The sequence below is a fragment of the Amia ocellicauda genome, chromosome 3 (assembly GCF_036373705.1).
Source record: "Amia ocellicauda isolate fAmiCal2 chromosome 3, fAmiCal2.hap1, whole genome shotgun sequence".
Lineage (NCBI taxonomy): Eukaryota > Metazoa > Chordata > Actinopteri > Amiiformes > Amiidae > Amia > Amia ocellicauda.
Genome location: NC_089852.1, coordinates 42,768,830 through 42,786,732, shown reverse-complemented (window position 1 = coordinate 42,786,732; position 17,903 = coordinate 42,768,830). Strand labels below are relative to the sequence as shown.

At 36.3% G+C, this 17,903-nt stretch overlaps 1 protein-coding gene and 1 pseudogene across 2 annotated transcripts; one reads left to right on the top strand and one right to left on the bottom strand.

Moving 5' to 3' along the window:
• The first annotated feature begins 1,791 nt into the window (after nucleotides 1-1,791).
• On the top strand, nucleotides 1,792-9,884 carry LOC136746813 (protein FAM3B). Of its 2 annotated transcripts, XM_066699588.1 has the most exons (8): nucleotides 1,792-1,966; nucleotides 5,444-5,587; nucleotides 5,860-5,974; nucleotides 6,412-6,470; nucleotides 8,013-8,063; nucleotides 8,234-8,321; nucleotides 8,937-9,069; nucleotides 9,653-9,883. In XM_066699588.1, the coding sequence occupies exons 1-8, from the start codon at nucleotides 1,936-1,938 to the stop codon at nucleotides 9,734-9,736; spliced, it is 705 nt and encodes a 234-aa protein (XP_066555685.1). In that variant the 5' UTR covers nucleotides 1,792-1,935; the 3' UTR covers nucleotides 9,737-9,883. The 2 variants fall into 2 exon arrangements, with proteins under 2 accessions (XP_066555685.1, XP_066555686.1); XM_066699589.1 differs by lacking the exon at nucleotides 5,444-5,587 and having other exon boundaries at nucleotides 9,653-9,884.
• Nucleotides 9,885-12,373: 2,489 nt separating this feature from the next.
• LOC136746811 (interferon-induced GTP-binding protein Mx2-like) lies at nucleotides 12,374-17,671 on the bottom strand (annotated as a pseudogene).
• Nucleotides 17,672-17,903: the final 232 nt, after the last annotated feature.

Genomic DNA, 17,903 nt, shown 5'->3' with positions numbered 1-17,903 from the left:
GTCATAAAATTGTGTTAATGAGAAAATACATTGCGGTGATGAGGAGGCCTAGTGAAAATTGCTAACAATAGGGGCAGCCTTTTTGACTCGGCAAAAATGAATACATCATCTTGTAGAGAATTTTAAAGACGGTCATATTGATCAAAAATGTATAATCAAAATAATGATGATACCAATTTATCATCAATAGCGGTAATGAGAAGCTATACTGTCGGGAACAGGGGGTTTAGATACCAGTACAACATTTTTAGTGAATAAAAGTGAGGAGACTAGCATACTTTGATCCTCTCCTCTTGTTGATGCATCATGGGAGAATAAAACTATAATGATAATATTGTTATGATTTTGACAGGGCAATGAACAAATATTGCAAAATGGGTTGATGGAAACCATGTTTTTTTCTAATGGACATTTAACACAGATAGACACATGGACAGAGTATTTTACTTGTAATACATTAGATGACCATCTTTTTGAATTGGGGACACATTGTGATAATGAGAAATTAACTGGAAAATGCATAAAAAATCTTAAATAAAGACAGAACACATATTTATTGGATTAAGGTTTTACCATTTAGTTTCATAATGTTTTTTTATATTCAAATAATGAGAATCACACATAGATACACTAAAGGCCTGTGCGTGCCCTGGCTCTCCCAAGGCCTTTGTAATAAACCTGCTGAATCTTGATTCTGGATTCGGGACTCCATACTCCATTTGTGATACAAACAGACTTCTGCAAAGGGAAAAAGCAGTTTTGTTCTTTTACAGAATCCCAGCTGATCCCGATGCAAGAAAAAGACAGATTTCTGCTCTGCACATTTTTAAAACCATGTTATTCTACACTAATATAACCAGTACCCTCGTGTAACATTATATTAATACAACTTACATATTGTATTGGGTACATTTTAGATAAACTTATTAAAATATAATCAGGAAATTACAGCTGAATTATATATTGTCATCAGTGAAATATACTCTGCATAATCACACACACACATATATATATATATCCTTGTGTATTCATATACTACATGTATTTGATTAAACGCATGTATAATATTTAAGACATTTAAGACAATGCACTGTATATATTTGAAATGTATGTTTCACTGCTATATGCAATACAGAATAATTAAAATATATCTAAAACATTTTTAGGCTATTTTGGAACAATAGATTTTCAAAATCGATTTCCTCGCCATATTCGGATAATATATTGCAATACGGTAGGTTAAGATCGGTATTTATTTATTTATTTTTCATATGAGACTGTAGTGGAGTAGGCCTACTTGCCTTAAAATACCGTTATAACAATGATTTCATCAAAGTTTCACAATAAAAGGCAAAACATGCCACGCAAACATTACTAAAAGTTACTTCCTGTCCATTGGACCGCTTTGTTGGGTTACAATGTATGAAATGATAATAGGCATCATTAAACAGAAAGAATCCAGCTTACAATATTACAGTGCAACAATGATGGCAGCCTAGTGGGTTTTGTTTCTACAACGTTGTAGTGTAACGTTGTCGCAACATAAAGGATGTGTTCAGAGATGCGTTTCAAAGTGAATTCATTACTTTTTAATTACCTTCACATACACATATAATGGAAACAAAACTGTTGAACGTCAACAAGGCGTCAGACTGAGCAGCTGCTGAGAGAAAGTTGCCCAGACGCGTGAAGCCGCTGCTCGGTGCGGCTGGCTGGGCTGGACACTCAAGTGAGCCGTGAGCCGCTGTGCTGTCCCATCATGGGCTCTGCAACTGGGCAATGTAGCGGGAAGTAGCAGCCATGAAAACTGTGCACTCGGTATTTGTTCGTAATTAAAGCGGAATTCATGACTTTACACGACTGTCGTGTCGGTCCTCTACGTCATCGGCTGGCTCTGGTCTCTGAAGCGCACTCTCACCGAAGTCATCTGGAAGCATGTTCCTTTGCCCCGTAAGACTTTCAGGAAGTAGGTCGTGTTTTGTTTTGTTTTTAAAATGTATATTGATTTATATTCTATGTACAGAAAATGCTGTTCTTCTCGGTGTCTGTAACTTATTTTGCCAGTATATGCGTGCTGAGCATGCACCAACAGGTTGATTGTGAACATTGCGAGAAGGATTTCGTCGTCGCTTATTCCTGTTTCTTATTTGTTTTGCATGCGATGAAAACTCGCTCAGCTCTGTCACATTTCATGTTCCTGCAAATGCCTATCTGTGTTTGTGTATAGTCATTTAAATGGAAGCACTTTGTATTATTTCTTTGTCTTTAACGGTGGTTATATTATATTTTGAAATGCTGATGTGCAACTCGAGCTGGAGCTATAAAGCATTGAAATACTCCAGTCAATCTATTCTGCCATTATTATTATTATTATTATTATTATTATTATTATTATTATTATTATTTGTCCAGGGCGACTTATCAAATATAAGAGCAATACAAAGTGACATGAATAGAAGTGAAGTCAAAGAGACAAACAGCATGATCGATTTTTTAAATTTGAATGTATGTGATGAATTGGATCTTTCCGCCTATATGTATTAAAGTCCCTTCCTGTGAACCTGATTGAGGTTTTAGAAATCACGTAGAAAGCAACATCTTAATTTGCCTCCTTTTGAACATAGAGCTGAAAATGTCCTGACCTCTATGCATTTGTTAGTGGGAAAATATACTTTTATTATTTTCCTTATATTCTTTATGTTATTAAAGGTTTCATATTGTTAATTCAGTTGTGTATATAAAGCAATCATTAGTTTGTATTTACTGGGGGCTACTTTAGTTATTCGTTTCTTAGGGCATTTTGGTCTGTAGTTTGACCGTGACAGCTATTTATGTCTTTTGGTTATTTCAATCAACCAATTTTAGAATTATAAAATCAGCTGCTGCCTTTTGGTCAGTTCATTCAGAAACTGCCTTCTAGGATATCCAATCAGTTGAAATGGTGAAACAGGATAAAGGTTGTGTGTTTTGGGGGACAGGTATTTGATTAAGATCTTAAAACAATGTCTTTGATAAACATCTGCTGCCAAAAGAATACTGATAACAGTAACAAACTCACTTCTATGTTTATTATTAGGCATGTGGTAAATCTACAGTACTGTGCAAAAGATTTAGGCAGGTGTGAAAAAATGTTGTGAAGTAAGAATGCTTTCAAAAATAGACATGTTGATAGATCATATTTATACATTAACAAAATGCAAAGTGAGTGAACAGAAGAAAAATCTACATCAAATCAATATTTGCTGTGACCACCCTTTGCGTTCAAAACAGCATCAGTCCTTCTAGGTACACTTGCACACAGTTTTTGAAGGAACTGGGCAGGTAGGTCGGCCCAAACATCTTGGAGAACAAACCACAGTTGTTCTGTGGATTTGGGCAGCCTCTCTCTCTCTTCATGTAATCCCAGACAGACTCGATGATGTTGAGATCAGGGCTCTGTGGGGGCCATACCATCACTTCCAGGACTCCTTGTTCTTCTTTATGCTGAAGATAGTTCTTAATGACTGTCGCTGTATGTTTGGGGTCGTTGGCATGCTGCAGAATACATTTGGGGCCAATCAGATGCCTCCCTGATGGTATTGCATGATGTACAGTACAGTGAGGGAAAAAAAGTATTTGATCCCCTGCTGATTTTGTACGTTTGCCCACTGACAAATAAATGATCAGTCTATAATTTTAATGGTAGGTGTATTTTAACAGTGAGAGACAGAATAACAACAACAAAATCCAGAAAAACACAGACATGTAGGTCTACAATCTTGTCCCTGACATCCTTGGAGCTCTTTGGTCTTGGCCATGGTGGAGAGTTTGGAATCTGATTGATTGCTTCTGTGGACAGGTGTCTTTTATACAGGTAACGAGCTGAGATTAGGAGAGTCCCTTTAAGAGAGTGCTCCTAATCTCAGCTCGTTACCTGTATAAAAGACACCTGGGAGCCAGAAATCTTGCTGATTGATAGGGGATCAAATACTTATTTCCCTCATTAACATGCAAATCAATTTATAACTTTTTTTGAAATGTGTTTTTCTGGATTTCTTTGTTGTTATTCTGTCTCTCACTGTTAAAATACACCTACCATTAAAATTATAGACTGATCATTTCTTTGTCAGTGGGCAAACATACAAAATCAGCAGGGGATCAAATACTTTTTTCCCCTCACTGTATCTGCCTGTACTTATCAGCATTGAGGAGACCATTCATTCTGACCAAATCCCCAACTCCATTTGCAGAAATGGAGCCCCAAACTTGCAAGGAACCTCCACTCCGCCATTTTTCTGCACCCCAGTTCCTGTGTTTTCATGCATAGTTGAGTTGCTTGGCCTCGTTGCCACGTCAGAGGTATGGCTTTTTGGCTGCAAGTCTTCCATGAAGGCCACTTCTGACCAGACTTCTTTGGACAGTAGATGGGCGTACCAGGGTCCCACTGTTTTCTGCCAATTCTGAGCTGATGGCACTGCTGGACATCTTCCGATTGTGAAGGGAAGGAAGCATGATGCAGTTTCCTTGGCCGACCACTGTGTCTACGGTCCTCAATGTTGCCCGTTTCTTTGTGCTTCTTCAAAAGAGCTTGGACAGCATATCTGGAAACCCCTGTCTGCCTTGAAATGTCTGCCTGGGAGAGACTTGCTGATGCAGTACAACTACCTTGTGTCTTGTTGCTGTGCTCAGTCTTGCCATGGTGTATGACTTTTGATGGTAAACTGTCTTCAGCAGCCTCACCTTGTTAGCTGAGTTTGGCTGTTCCTCACCCAGTTTTATTCCTCCTACACAGCTGTTTCTGTTTCAGTTAATGATTGTGTTTCAACCTACATATTGAATTGATGACCATTAGCACCTGTTTGACATAATTGTTTAATCATACACCTGACTATATGCCTACAAAATCCCAGACTTTGTGCAAGTGTACCTAGAAGAATCGTTGCTGTTTTGAAGGCAAAGGGTGGTCACAGCAAATTTGATTTGATTTAGGTTTTTCTTCTGTTCACTCACTTTGCATTTTGTTAATTGATAAATATAATCTATCAGCATGTCTATTTTTGAAAGCATTCTTACTTTACAGCATTTTTTCACACCTGCCTAAAACTTTTGCACAGTACTGTGTTTTGTACAACTGTAGGGGAAGTGACGCAATTAAGCCCACATGCCATATAAGTTCACTTGTCTTTTATTTTGAAATACAAAAAAGACAGGAAATATTAGAAGGATGATCTGTTTCATGGCAATTTTAATGAGATGTAATCACTTCTGATAAGACTGTAACATTTTGTCTATCTGATGATACAAAAATGCTTCTCCAACTCACATCCTTAGTTCTTTTCTAGGAGGGCTCCAGGTTAACATGTATTTTTTTTTTGTGATAAACTTGTTGCTTCTTCATCGGTGTATCCTGAGACTTTATGAAACCACTATAACAGTCTATCACCAGTCTATTTTTTCCTCCCAGTTTTCCTGCGGGGTCTTGTTCTGCTGGTATCTTGCGTAGTAGCTTGGTATGTGGGACATGTACTTGCTGTTCTCATACCTCCTGATGTCCTCTCCGTGGCTGTGAGTAGCATTCATAAAGTAGCACTGAACTCTCTCATGGCAGGTAAGACATTGGTGGATTTTAATACAAGATAATCACAACTATTTTTGCCTTTGGTTTACCATTACTAATTTTCTGTTGACAGTTCATCTTTTGGTTACTAGAATTGTTCTCACTGTACAGCTCTTGCTTTCCCCACCCAAGCAGGTTAAACCCAAGTAGTCTGGTGTGTGCTATGTTTACACAGTTGCTAGCTATATTTACCCACGCCACTAGAATGGCTTATGTTTGTAGTTTGCTTATTATGAATGTTTTGTTTATATTTCCTATTGCAGCCCCGGCTCCCCAAAGACAGAGGTGTAATCTGTGCCCAGCAGGAACTTTTGATTTCCAGCTAATGAGTGGGGGGGGAGTCAAAGTGTCCCCAAGTATCTGCTTTAAGGATGAAATGTTAGTGTTGGTGCCTGTTTGTGGGTGTATAAAGCGGGTGGAGAATAAAAAGAATTGAAAATGGGTATAAATATATATATTTGAATAGTATAACATCAAAGAGCTAAGTGTATGATCTGATGAAAACATGAAGGTCTTGAAAATATATGACATTCAGATAGAAAATATGTATGTTTTTCCATATAAAGATTATCAGGTTATTCATAACATATATATGAAAAAAATAATCATTTACAAATGACATCCAAAGACAGGCATGAGATATGCATATATTTAATGGTTTAAATACTTAAACCATTTTCTAAGATGGAGACTCGCAGAACACTTAGAAAGATTATTTATTACAGTCTGTGTTGTTATAAAGGGAGTTTAGGTACTTGGTTACTCTCTGTGTAAAACATTTATAAAATATTTATTTATTGTGTGATTTATTTCAGCATAATGGGAGAAGGAAAAGACTGCACAGGAAGAGGAATTAATATTGCAGCTTTTGATGGTGAGAGTGCTGAAGAACAGAGCAACATAATTTCAATTACTTTGACAGGACTGATGTATTCCTTGTATACAATAATGCTGCTTATAATATACTATATATATACAGGTAGTGGACAATTTTTTTTTTTACTGCCTGAGTAAACGCCTGAGGGACGTCAAGTATATTGAAAGCAAGGGCCTCCACACTAGTGTGGGTCATGCGTTAATTAAGCAAATAACATCCCAGCATGCTTAAGGTCAAGATGGAAAAATAGGCCTGGTTGCCTAATTCTTATGGCTAGCATGACTGCAACAGGAGACCTCAGTGACTGTGAAAGAGGGATAATTGATGGGGCTTGTTTGGTAGTAGTCTCCGTGACTGAACGCTCAACTTCCTGATGTTTGAAGTGCAAGGCAAAACAGGCGAGCAACTGCAGATCATTTGACTGCAGATGTCAACCTGGGGTGGATCAAAAACGGTCCCCATTGTTGGGTTGCAGTGCACAAAGCACTCATCACCTCTGGCAATGCACGTTTGCAAGTCCAGTGGTGCAAAGAGTACAGGCAATGGACTACCGATTAGTGGAGAGATGTGGTCAGATAAATCATCCTTCACAGTGTTCTCAACAAATGGAAAAGTGTGTGAGATGCCAATCTAAAGAACTCAGTCCTGAGTGCTTGGTTCCAACAGTGAAGGGTTTGGTGGTTTGCATGTGGGGTGCATTTTCCCAGCATGTTTAGGGTGCACTCCTTCTCTAAGAAGGCAAGGTCAGTGTTAATGGTACTTAATGGTACTGAGGGATCATCTTCACCCCATGTTGCAGCATTTCTTTCCTACCAGGATGTGTGACATCCACAGAGCACGTGTGGTTGCCCAAGTTTGATGAGCATGACACAGTTATTATCCATATGTTAGGGTCTTCTCAGTCAATAGATCTAATCCCGATCAAGCTTACAGGCCAAACTGTTCTAATGTGGCGGCCCAACACCGTATTAAGTGACTTTAAATTTTTTGTCCACTACTTCTATATATAAATAGTGCCTATAGGAAGTATTCACCCCACTTGGACATTTTGTTTTGAACAATCTGAAATTGTGATGCATTTAAATGGGACTTTTCCCTTTTGATGTACACAACCTACTCAACAGTTTTTATTGTTATTAAAAAACTAAATGTCTTGGTTAGATAAGTATTCACTCCTATGAGTCAATACCTGATAGAACCACCTTTGGCAGTAATTATAGTTGTGAGTCCTTTGGGGTGAGTCTCTACCACGTTTGCAAATCTGGACTGTGCAATATTTGCCCATTCTTCTTGGCAAAATTAGATGATTAGTTTAATTTTACAATATCACACAGTTAAAGAACCTTCATGTTGCATAGCACCAGTATTGTGAAAACTTGTGAACCTTAACTTGTGTACATACCCATCTTTGCTTGTTAATGTATGTATTATTGATTCTAGTGTTAATGTTAAGTTCTATAACTGTTTTGAAAAAGACAAACCTCCCAGCCTACTCCACTATTTCCATTACTGACTATGAAATTCATTGCTGTCTTTCAGCCTCATCAGGGAAAGTGTTTGGTTGCAAGAGCTTTGACATGTGGGAAGGAGGTATGCATTGTTTATTTATTTACAAAAGCACAGAAATTGGCACTCAAACATGGCACTTTTACTTCTAGAATTTGATTGTTTTTGAGATATTGTCAGTTACATTGCACATTTCTATTGGTTATGGTTTTTATTAATTGTACTGAGATATGGATTAATATTTGAAACATCAGACAACTCTGGCATCATGGTGAAATTCCTCCGAGAGATTCCCAATGTTTCGATCATACTGATGGCAAGTTATGATGACGCAAGTACCAAGTAAGTACTGGATAATTTCAAAACCATTTCTATGCTACAGACTCTATCTCTGAAATGTAGTACTTAATCAAAACACAAACTTAATTAAGAGATAATGTCTTATGGCTTTAAAGTGGTTATAAAATATCCCTGGAGGTTCTTGTTTAGTGTTGTAGATCATCAGAGACCAGTTTGGCTCACAGGTGTGGAGTGTGTCAATCAGACTGCTACATTTGTTTGTAAAAATAACATCCCTCAAGATGTTTGTATACTGAAAATAAATCCATAAAGTAGTACTGAGCTGTAGAATGTGAAAAAGTGTACAAGAGCATCTGGGATGTTTTATATTTATAATTTTCAGCTTTTGGGGTTGATGGTCTTTTGTTACAGTTGCACTGTACTGTTATGAATTTAAGATGATAACATGAAAGGCGTAAGTACTGTCCTAATATAATAAAGTGTATAGTAAGATCAGATCCATATTATATGTCATTGAACTCGCTGAACAGAAAGCAGAATGTCAGTTGTATCAAGGTTGAGGGGGCACAGTGATGCACAAACTGTCCTATAGGGGGAGCTCTTACCTTGAAAACCATAAACTCTTCAATACACTCTACTGTGCCTTCCTTTGAAAAGACTATCAGAAGAAGTAAAGGAGGAGATTAAGAAACTGGGAAGTGTGGAAATTCAAAACATTGACTTCCGCTCAAGCTGGGTCTTTGTGGGATCAAAAGGATTCAGCTTGCCGACTGACCTGCAGAGAGAGAAGGTGAGGTACCATCCATCGAGCCTAGACTCCTTGAAGTCACACCTACAGGGTTAATATTATGTATTATATTATTAAAGACTTGTACAATTTATTGTGATGAAACAACATATTTCTGATGCATAAATAGTTACCATGGTGACCCACGGAACTCATATTGAACATCTATATACTGGAGAACAAATAAAAAAACTGTGGCCATTGATGTTATTTTATTGTGTATCAGAAATGTGTAGTTTGGTCACAATACATTTTTGAAAGTGTCTACTTCTTTTACAATAACAATACATAGGAGCTGACTGTACAGATGCTGTCTTAAATAAATGCTGAGAGCACAAATATGGCACTTAATTCATTTCTGACACAAACTGTAAGCAATAAATGTACAGTATTAGTATTTAGTAGTGTGCTTTTTTTGCACCACTGCTTTTTTGAATATATGAGACTAATCACTTGTTTCGGAGTTTGAAAAATTTCAACCAAGTGAACAAAATAATCCAAACTGTAAGATGGTGTTGTCTGTTTTACTTCAACAGATGCCATATTCAGCTGATGTATTGATTGCGATTTATTTATTTCATTACAGATTAATCATTCTGACAAATCAATGGACAAATATGTCGGCTGGCCTGCAGAAGTGCAAATCAAAGGTTGCATCCCACATCACTAATCTGAGACTGTATAGTTCCCTGTGCAAATCTTTTTAATATTATGAACCTCCCTGAGAATCCCATTGACGTCACCGAATTACCACCTCCCTTTTACTGTTGATAATACTGTTTTAATAAAACATTATTCAAAAAATAAAAAGTCTATTGCACTTATTTATATTTAAACAATTGTTTTCTCCCCAATAATAGCACTGGTCCATTCAGAAACAGTGGAAAGAGGAGGTTACCTTTGTTTCTTTTAATTTGTTTTCATTTAAAATAATGTCATTCAAAATTGTATTTCTAAAATATAATGGCCTGTATTACACTTTGTTTTGATTGTACCTTGTTTGTATTTCTATTGTAATGTTCGCTGGGTTTACTAAGGAATGAGACCAACTCATCACAGCAGTTAGAACTCGGACAGCTTTATTCACGATTAGACACACAGTTACAGACTGAAGACAGAGAGAGAGAGAGAGCACTCCCGCTTCCTCCTGACCTTTATGTCCTCCATGTGCTCCCTCTCACTGTCCTGCCTTTCCACACCCAGGTCCCCTTAATTAACCCTTTGCTCGCCAACCTTAGGTGTAGTGGCACATTTTTCACTTTCTCATGTTAACCCAAAGCAAATGATTTTCACACTCTCATAAAATATAAGTAAAATAGAAATATAGATATCCGACTGGAAGCAATCTGTTCAAACACAAAAGTCACGTTTGTCCCATCAACATATCAGTATTTTTTTGTATTTGTGTTTGTTACTAAAGTTGTTGCATGATATTGTTACTGTAATCAATAAAGGTTAAAGTGCATGTGTCCTCTCAGAAACCTGTTGAACAATGTGGATAAAGAAACAACATTTTGTCACTTTAGACACTATGTGAGCATACAGCACCTTATAATAAGCTTTCAGCTGGCTTATCATTGCAGGAACCTCTGATTTAATCACTCTATATCCCATGGTCTCTTTAAGTGAATTTCAACCCATTGATTTTAAAGTGTAAGTCCAATCCTGTGTGTAAATCATTTCTTCCATCTTGAAGAGTGTGTTCTGGAATTCTTCAGACCTGTCATCCTCCAGTTTGCGAATTTTACCAATTTTATCCTGGTGAGAAATAGGCTGATATAATTAATCTCCTGCAAATGTTTACATTCTGATTCATACTGTACCCCAGTTTTAACTATCATGAAATTAGCATAAATATTTCATTAAACAGTATTAAGATTTTTAATGTATTTTTAAATCATTGAAATTTGATAAACCACACAAGAATTATATTAAAAATGAGTCATTCAGATAAATAAATAATAGCATGTCTATTAAAATGTAATTTAAAGTCTTTGAATATAAATATTGTAGGTTAAGTATTATCTGCTGTACCTTTGTGTAGTTCAGAAGATTAGGCAGTTCACAGAAATGTGTCAGTGCTGTTTTGGTGAAAGATACATGGATCTAAAGATAAGAACAATAATAATTAATACAAATACATTTAGTTTTATATAAAACTATATTCAGTTACAAAAGTCCGAGTTACTGTATAAAATAAAACACAACAAACTTACCAGAAATCACTGACTGCAGACTGGAAGCTGGTTGTTCAATTCCTCTATCATATTTTTGGCTATAGCTTCAAATACAGAATAATTGGTGAATCCTGGCAACTGTCTGCCCCTGAATTTTTCAATAAATTCTTCAACCACACCAGGACATTTTTCTGCAACTGTAACACAATTATCAAACATAAATAATAATAATTGATACTACCAGCACTGTAAAAACTACCTGGTATGTTTTGTCTCTTATCTAGATTTCAATCTTTAAATATAAAAAATAAATACATTTAGCAAAGTCACCTGGCATGAATTCTCACTAACCAATGTATTTTATTCCTATTCATAATTCCATTTTAAATTGTAAATTTGAATGATTCATTATCATTATTATGTTGAGCTGCATTCTATGTTTAATTAAAGTTGGGTAAAGATTTTTCTATTCAAGTTTTTTAAGCAGCTGACAAAAGGTGGCCAGTTTGTATCATGCTGACTACTGTAATATTGAGCATTCTGCCCAATGCAAAGAGAACAGAGAATGGATAACGTGTAGGAGAAGGAGAAATGCTTACATTCAGACTCTTTATCTTCCAGAGTTTGATGCCAGTCTGAAAACTTGCCTCGAATAAAATGGAACAACTCCATGACATTCATAGGTTTGGGGGGAAAGTCGCCATTCACCAGTGCATTGATGTCACCACAAAACTCTCTGATTTTCTGGGAGTGAAAACATGTCAGAAGTTATTTGTAAATGTAAAAAGCACTTACCTGTTAGTTTTCCAAAGAACAGTCAGTTTATATTTTACTAACAGCATGTACATATTATTTACATTCATCCATTTATATTTGACTTTTTAATTTTGACTTGATCTTATTAATATGTATATGATTTTTAAGTACATCATTTAAAATGAATGGCTTAATTTACTGGATTATATATTATTTGCTGTTAAGTGCTACATATTATTACTATTATAATTATTATAATTATTATTATTATTATTATTATTATTATTATTATTATTATTATTATTATTAATAGCAGTAGTAGTTGTTGTAGTAGTTGTGGTACTAATATGATGTACACTGTGTAACATACCTCACTTAAATACTCATCTTAATTTCTCCTTTTCATCTTCTGGAAGCATGCCCAATAATTTCAGTTCACGTGCTGCTTCCTGAAGCTGCTTCAGGATCTCTGATTCAATGAAGGGAAGCGACCTCTATTTTGAAGGAATTAATGCATTAGTATAAGTTGCTTACGGATGTTATTGTCTTCATAATCTGTGTAGTAATTCAGCGGTTCTTGGTTTTTATCTCAATGCTATTGTTCATTTATGTTGGGAGTGCAATCTCACCAACATGTGTGTTTTTATATATAAAGCTCTGGGAAAAATTAAGAAACCTCTACAAAATGATCAGTTTCTCTGATTTTACTATTTATAGGTATGTGTTTGGGTAAAATGTTTGTTTTATTCTATAAACTACTGACAATATTTCTCCCAAATTCCAAATCAAAATATTGTCATTTAGAGCATTTATTTTCAGAAAATGACAACTGGTCAAAATTACAAAAAAGATGCAGTGTTGTCAGATCTCGAATAATGCAAAGAAAATAAGTTCATATTCATTTTTAAAGGACACAATACTAACGTTTTAACTTATTTGGTGGAATAACCCTGATTTTCAATCATAGCTTTCATGCGTCTTGGCGTGCTCTCCAAAAGTCTTTCACATTGATGTTGGGTGACTTTATGCCACTCCTGGCACAAAAATTCAAGCAGCTCAGCTTTGTTTGATGGCTTGTGACCATCCATCTTCCTCTTGATCACATTCCAGAGGTTTTCAGTGGGGTTCAGGCCTGGAGATTGGGCTGGCCATGACAGGGTCTTGATCTGGTGGTCCTCCATCCACACCTTGATTGACCTTTCTGTGTGGCATGGAGCATTGTCCTGCTGGAAAAAACAATCCTCATACTTGGGGAACATTGTCAGAGCAGAAGGAAGCAAGTTTTCTTCCAGGACAACCTTTCTCATGGCTTGATTCATGCGTCCTTCACAAAGACAAATCTGCCTTGCTGAAGCACTCCCAGATCATCACCGATCCTCCACCAAATTTCATAGTGGGTGCGAGACACTGTGGCTTGTAGGCCTCTCCAGGTGTGCGTCTAACCATCAGACAACCAGGTGTTGGGCAAAGCTGAAAACTGGACTCATCAGAGAAGATGACCTTACTCCAGTCCTCTACGGTCCAATCCTTATGGTCTTTTGCAAACCTCAGCCTGGCTCTTCTTTGCTTCTCATTGATGAAGGTTTTTTTTCTAGCTTTGCACAACTTCAGCCCCACCCTTAGGAGCCTGTTTTGAACCGTCCTCACTGTGCACCCCAGCTGCCATTTGCCATTCTTTTTGTAGGTCACTTGATGTCATCCTACAGTTGTTGAGTGACATTCGAATGAGTTGGCGGTCATCCTGGTCAGTGGAGAGTCGTTTGCTTGACCTTGTTTTCATGAACCGCCATCTTTGAAATTTTAAGGATGGAAGCAACCTGACGCTCACTGTATCTCTCTGCCAGTAAAGCCAGAATTGAACCCTTCTTTTCCTCAATCATTACTTTCCTTTTCAACTCTTTTGGTCAAAAGTCATTTTTTGATTCCAATTACTTTTTGAGGTACTACTAGCACTGTGTTGGAATTCAACAGACACTGGAATGGAATGGCTGCCATACATGTATAGATGCTGATTTAATTTGCATTGGTCTCTTATTTTTTTCCACAGCTGTATGCATGTATGTTTATTTATTTATTTATTATACAATAATATAACAGGAATTACTATTTTGTTATTCTCATTGTCCTAAATGGGTCCTAACCAAATGCAATACTTGTAAATGACAGTATCACAGTATCATATTACCTTGATCTGTGTGAACAACTCGCTGGAAAGCCTCTCAGCTAGGTGGTTCACACCAGCCTGCTTGTTGGTCAGCATTTGCCTTTAACAAGACACAAACATTTCAGAGTACAATTAATTCACCCTAAATATACTGTCCAGCAAATAAGTCATAAGCGTGGTTTTACTAAGTGGAAAATACACTTTTCTGCATTTGTTGTTTTTGCTGTGGCAATGTAAAATGTGAACATGTTAATCCTGTGTGCAAAAACACAAAATAGAGAAGATATACACAATATTTACTAATAAAAATACCAAATTACATACAATGCTGCAAACTCTCTGCTGAAGCAAAGCACTATTCTGCTGTCTGTGGGTATTGGGCTTGGGGCACTGAGGCAAGCTGGTTAGGCCGTCCCCTTCCCCTCGGGTCACAAGTAGCCTTTGTTTGGAGTTTGTTTATAGTTAGAGCACGATAAGATCATTGCTAATGATTTACATTAATTCCACGTTTGATGGTTGTTGTGGTAATTTGTTTGCTTTTGATTTATTGCATAGATGCATAGTTACATTAAATTGAACATGTACTTCTCCTGGTGTTTGTTGGTGGTTTGCCTTCGTAGCTACTTGTTAGATGAACATGTTGCATTTTTTCTATGCATCAGTATAATAGTACATTATATTGTGTGCTTGGGATTGTTCCCAGTTTATAAATACATTTCCTTAATTATTTATATTATTTGAAACAAGAGCTGTTGAGTGTGGGGATATGTACATAAAGATTGAAGCAGTGGGGTCCCCCTCTCCGACATTATTAATATGGGGTGGTGTAGTGAAGTATATCCACTAGGAGGCGGTACATATAGATGGATATAGATATTTATAACTAAATGGATGCATAAATAATTACCGGAAATGTTCTCTAAAAAACATTGTTTCAACTTGTAGAGCCTCGGAGAGTGACATCTTCTCTGGCCTCGGCAGCGGACAATCATGTATCCCTTTTTCAGAAAGATGACATCATTCCTGAGGATTTGGTTGATTCTGTCCTCCATCCCTTGGTCAATCAGGTCTGGTTTCATCATAACACCTAGGAAACAACCGTAGACAAAATACTGTACATAATGGTGATTTTATGGACTGCTTTGGTGGTTATTGCGTATGGGATTAATGAATTAGGCCCTATGATACCAAAGCCTTTAGTGCTTCAGGTACACCGCACACACAAAAAGTATTAGACATTACCACATAGATTACAGTGGTGCCATTACCCAGCGTCCTCTCTCCTTTGGGGTCCACTTCTCTTGCCATTTTCAATGCCTCAGTGGTGGCAATGTCAGAGGTACAAGGAATAACCACCAGGTTTATTGTTTCCTCTTTCTTGATGTAGGTGTGGATTAAAGCTTTTATCTGAAAATATAAGTATAGAACTTGGATTGGCAACTTCTAATAAGTGTCTTAGTTTCCAGCTCAGGATGAACCTGGACCTGAAGAGACACAATCCAGCAGCTTGTATAATTAAGCGAAATAATCAGTTTCTTAAGACTTGAAATGACTGCACATTATTTTTTAATAAATTAATAAATAAATAGTACTTAATTTGGGATTCCTTCTCACCTGCTTTCCAATGTCCTCAGGCTGCCTTCCCACTGCGACCCGAGTGATTCCTGGCAGGTCAATGAGGGTTAAGTCTGGACTTGTAGCGGATTCAATCACAACTGTGATCAATTCATCACTGATTTCAGAATCCTTACCTGCCAGTTCATTTTGAGCTGTAGAAATTAGTACAGGTTATAAATGAGTGGTAGATAAGTGATGTGTATTTGATCTCAATCAAGAAGCTTTATATATTGATAACAGGAGAGGAGAACCAAATTTAAGAGTGAATAAAATGCATCAAAAATGACAGAATGTACCAAGAGAAGCACAAAAGCTATAACTGCAACATGTGTTGTGGGTTCCTGTTTAAAATCATTTTTATATAAGGGGTAAGAAGCTCTCTGTTGTCTAATAAGGTAAATGAATAAAGCAATAATTTACCATATATGATTTCTTCCATCACTTGTTCAGGGTTTTCCAGGTCGATTGTATTATCTCTGTAAGACAATTGTCCCTGCCACACTCCGTCTTTATTGTTTTTTAAAATCAATTCCAGTGGGCATCGAGTCATACATCCTTTTTTTAATGACAAAAAATACATCAATAAATACATCAATTACATAGCAAATTAACTAACAATTAAACAAAATATATACTTCTGCAAATTCTTCTGTAAACACCTGTATTTTTAGAAAATTTACTGTAAATGCCTTTTGTTATTATTATTGTACACTTTATTTTATATTTGTGTTTAAATTGCAAATATGTCAAGCTCTGCATTTCTTTTTCTTTCTTTCTGGAAAGCCAAGGAACAACTTTGGGACTGAAACTCATAATGCACTTGATATGTGTAGTGAGGATAATTAAATATTTTCTGATTTCTTTCAAAAAATCTGGAAATGGAACCAGGAGCTATATATATATATATATATATATATACAGCTCTGGAATTTTTTTTCCAGAGCTGTAAAGATTGTAATTCTGTGAGAAACCACTTTATATTTAGTAATAAAAGTGCTCATCAACAGTGAAGTATGCAGTCTAATATAGGTTACCATTGGAGTCTGTGACTGCTTCTTTAGCACTGTCATTTTAAATATAACTCCAGTATCAACCAGATACATTAAAATGTTTAAAAATGTTTAAAACCTTACATAAAACATTAGACTAGTGACCGGTATTGTTTTTTTTGTACCAAGATAATATAGTACAAGCTTCTACCTTTATGTTTCCTTCATACAACAATGTTTAAAAATGTTTAAAACCTTACATAAAACATTAGACTAGTGACCGGTATTGTTTTTTTTGTACCAAGATAATATAGTACAAGCTTCTACCTTTATGTTTCCTTCATACAACAATCCTATAGCATTATACCATTTCTGCTATGCTGCATAATGTTCTTTTATATAAAATATGAATAAAGTAATTCATTATCAAGCTACTACTTTTCCAGAATAATTTATAAATATAAATAACTATCCTGTAACTATACCCATTAATATTTTCAATGTAATCTCCGAAAACTGCTGTGCTGCTGTAATGTGCTGTGATGACCAGTAACAACATAGATGAAACAAGCCTGTACCAGTTCCTCTTGGTAGCTGTACCCCTGACAGTGCCTCCAGCACAGAGCTTTTTCCAGAGCTCTGGTCTCCGATAAGCGCTATAGTTGGTAAAGGTATCTCGTTCTCAATTCCAAGTGATCGCAGGTAATCCACAAAATCGATACAAGGACGCACCTTGTTAGCAAAGTGAGTGTACAGTGCAGACGACATTATTTATCTATGGGGAGAAAAGACGTTTAATGTGAGGCTTTCAGGGTGTAAAGCAAGTTATGAATGATGGAAATCAACATGAAATTGACAGGGAAGTCTTTATTGTCAGGGGCGTGTCTAGGGGGCGTGCATATCACAAATAAAAGTTCAAATAAACCGCAAAATGAACGAATAATGATCCACTCACACAAAGCATAGTCATAATAAACTGTAAATAATAAATAGGAAACTTATATTTTATTGAATACAGATAAAGTGTCTGAAATAGCTAATCACTGTTAAACCCTTCATGAATATACCCCAGTGTATCCACCTGTGTACAATTTCCTATGTACTACTGAAGGATAAATAGTGTTCATTTTTAAG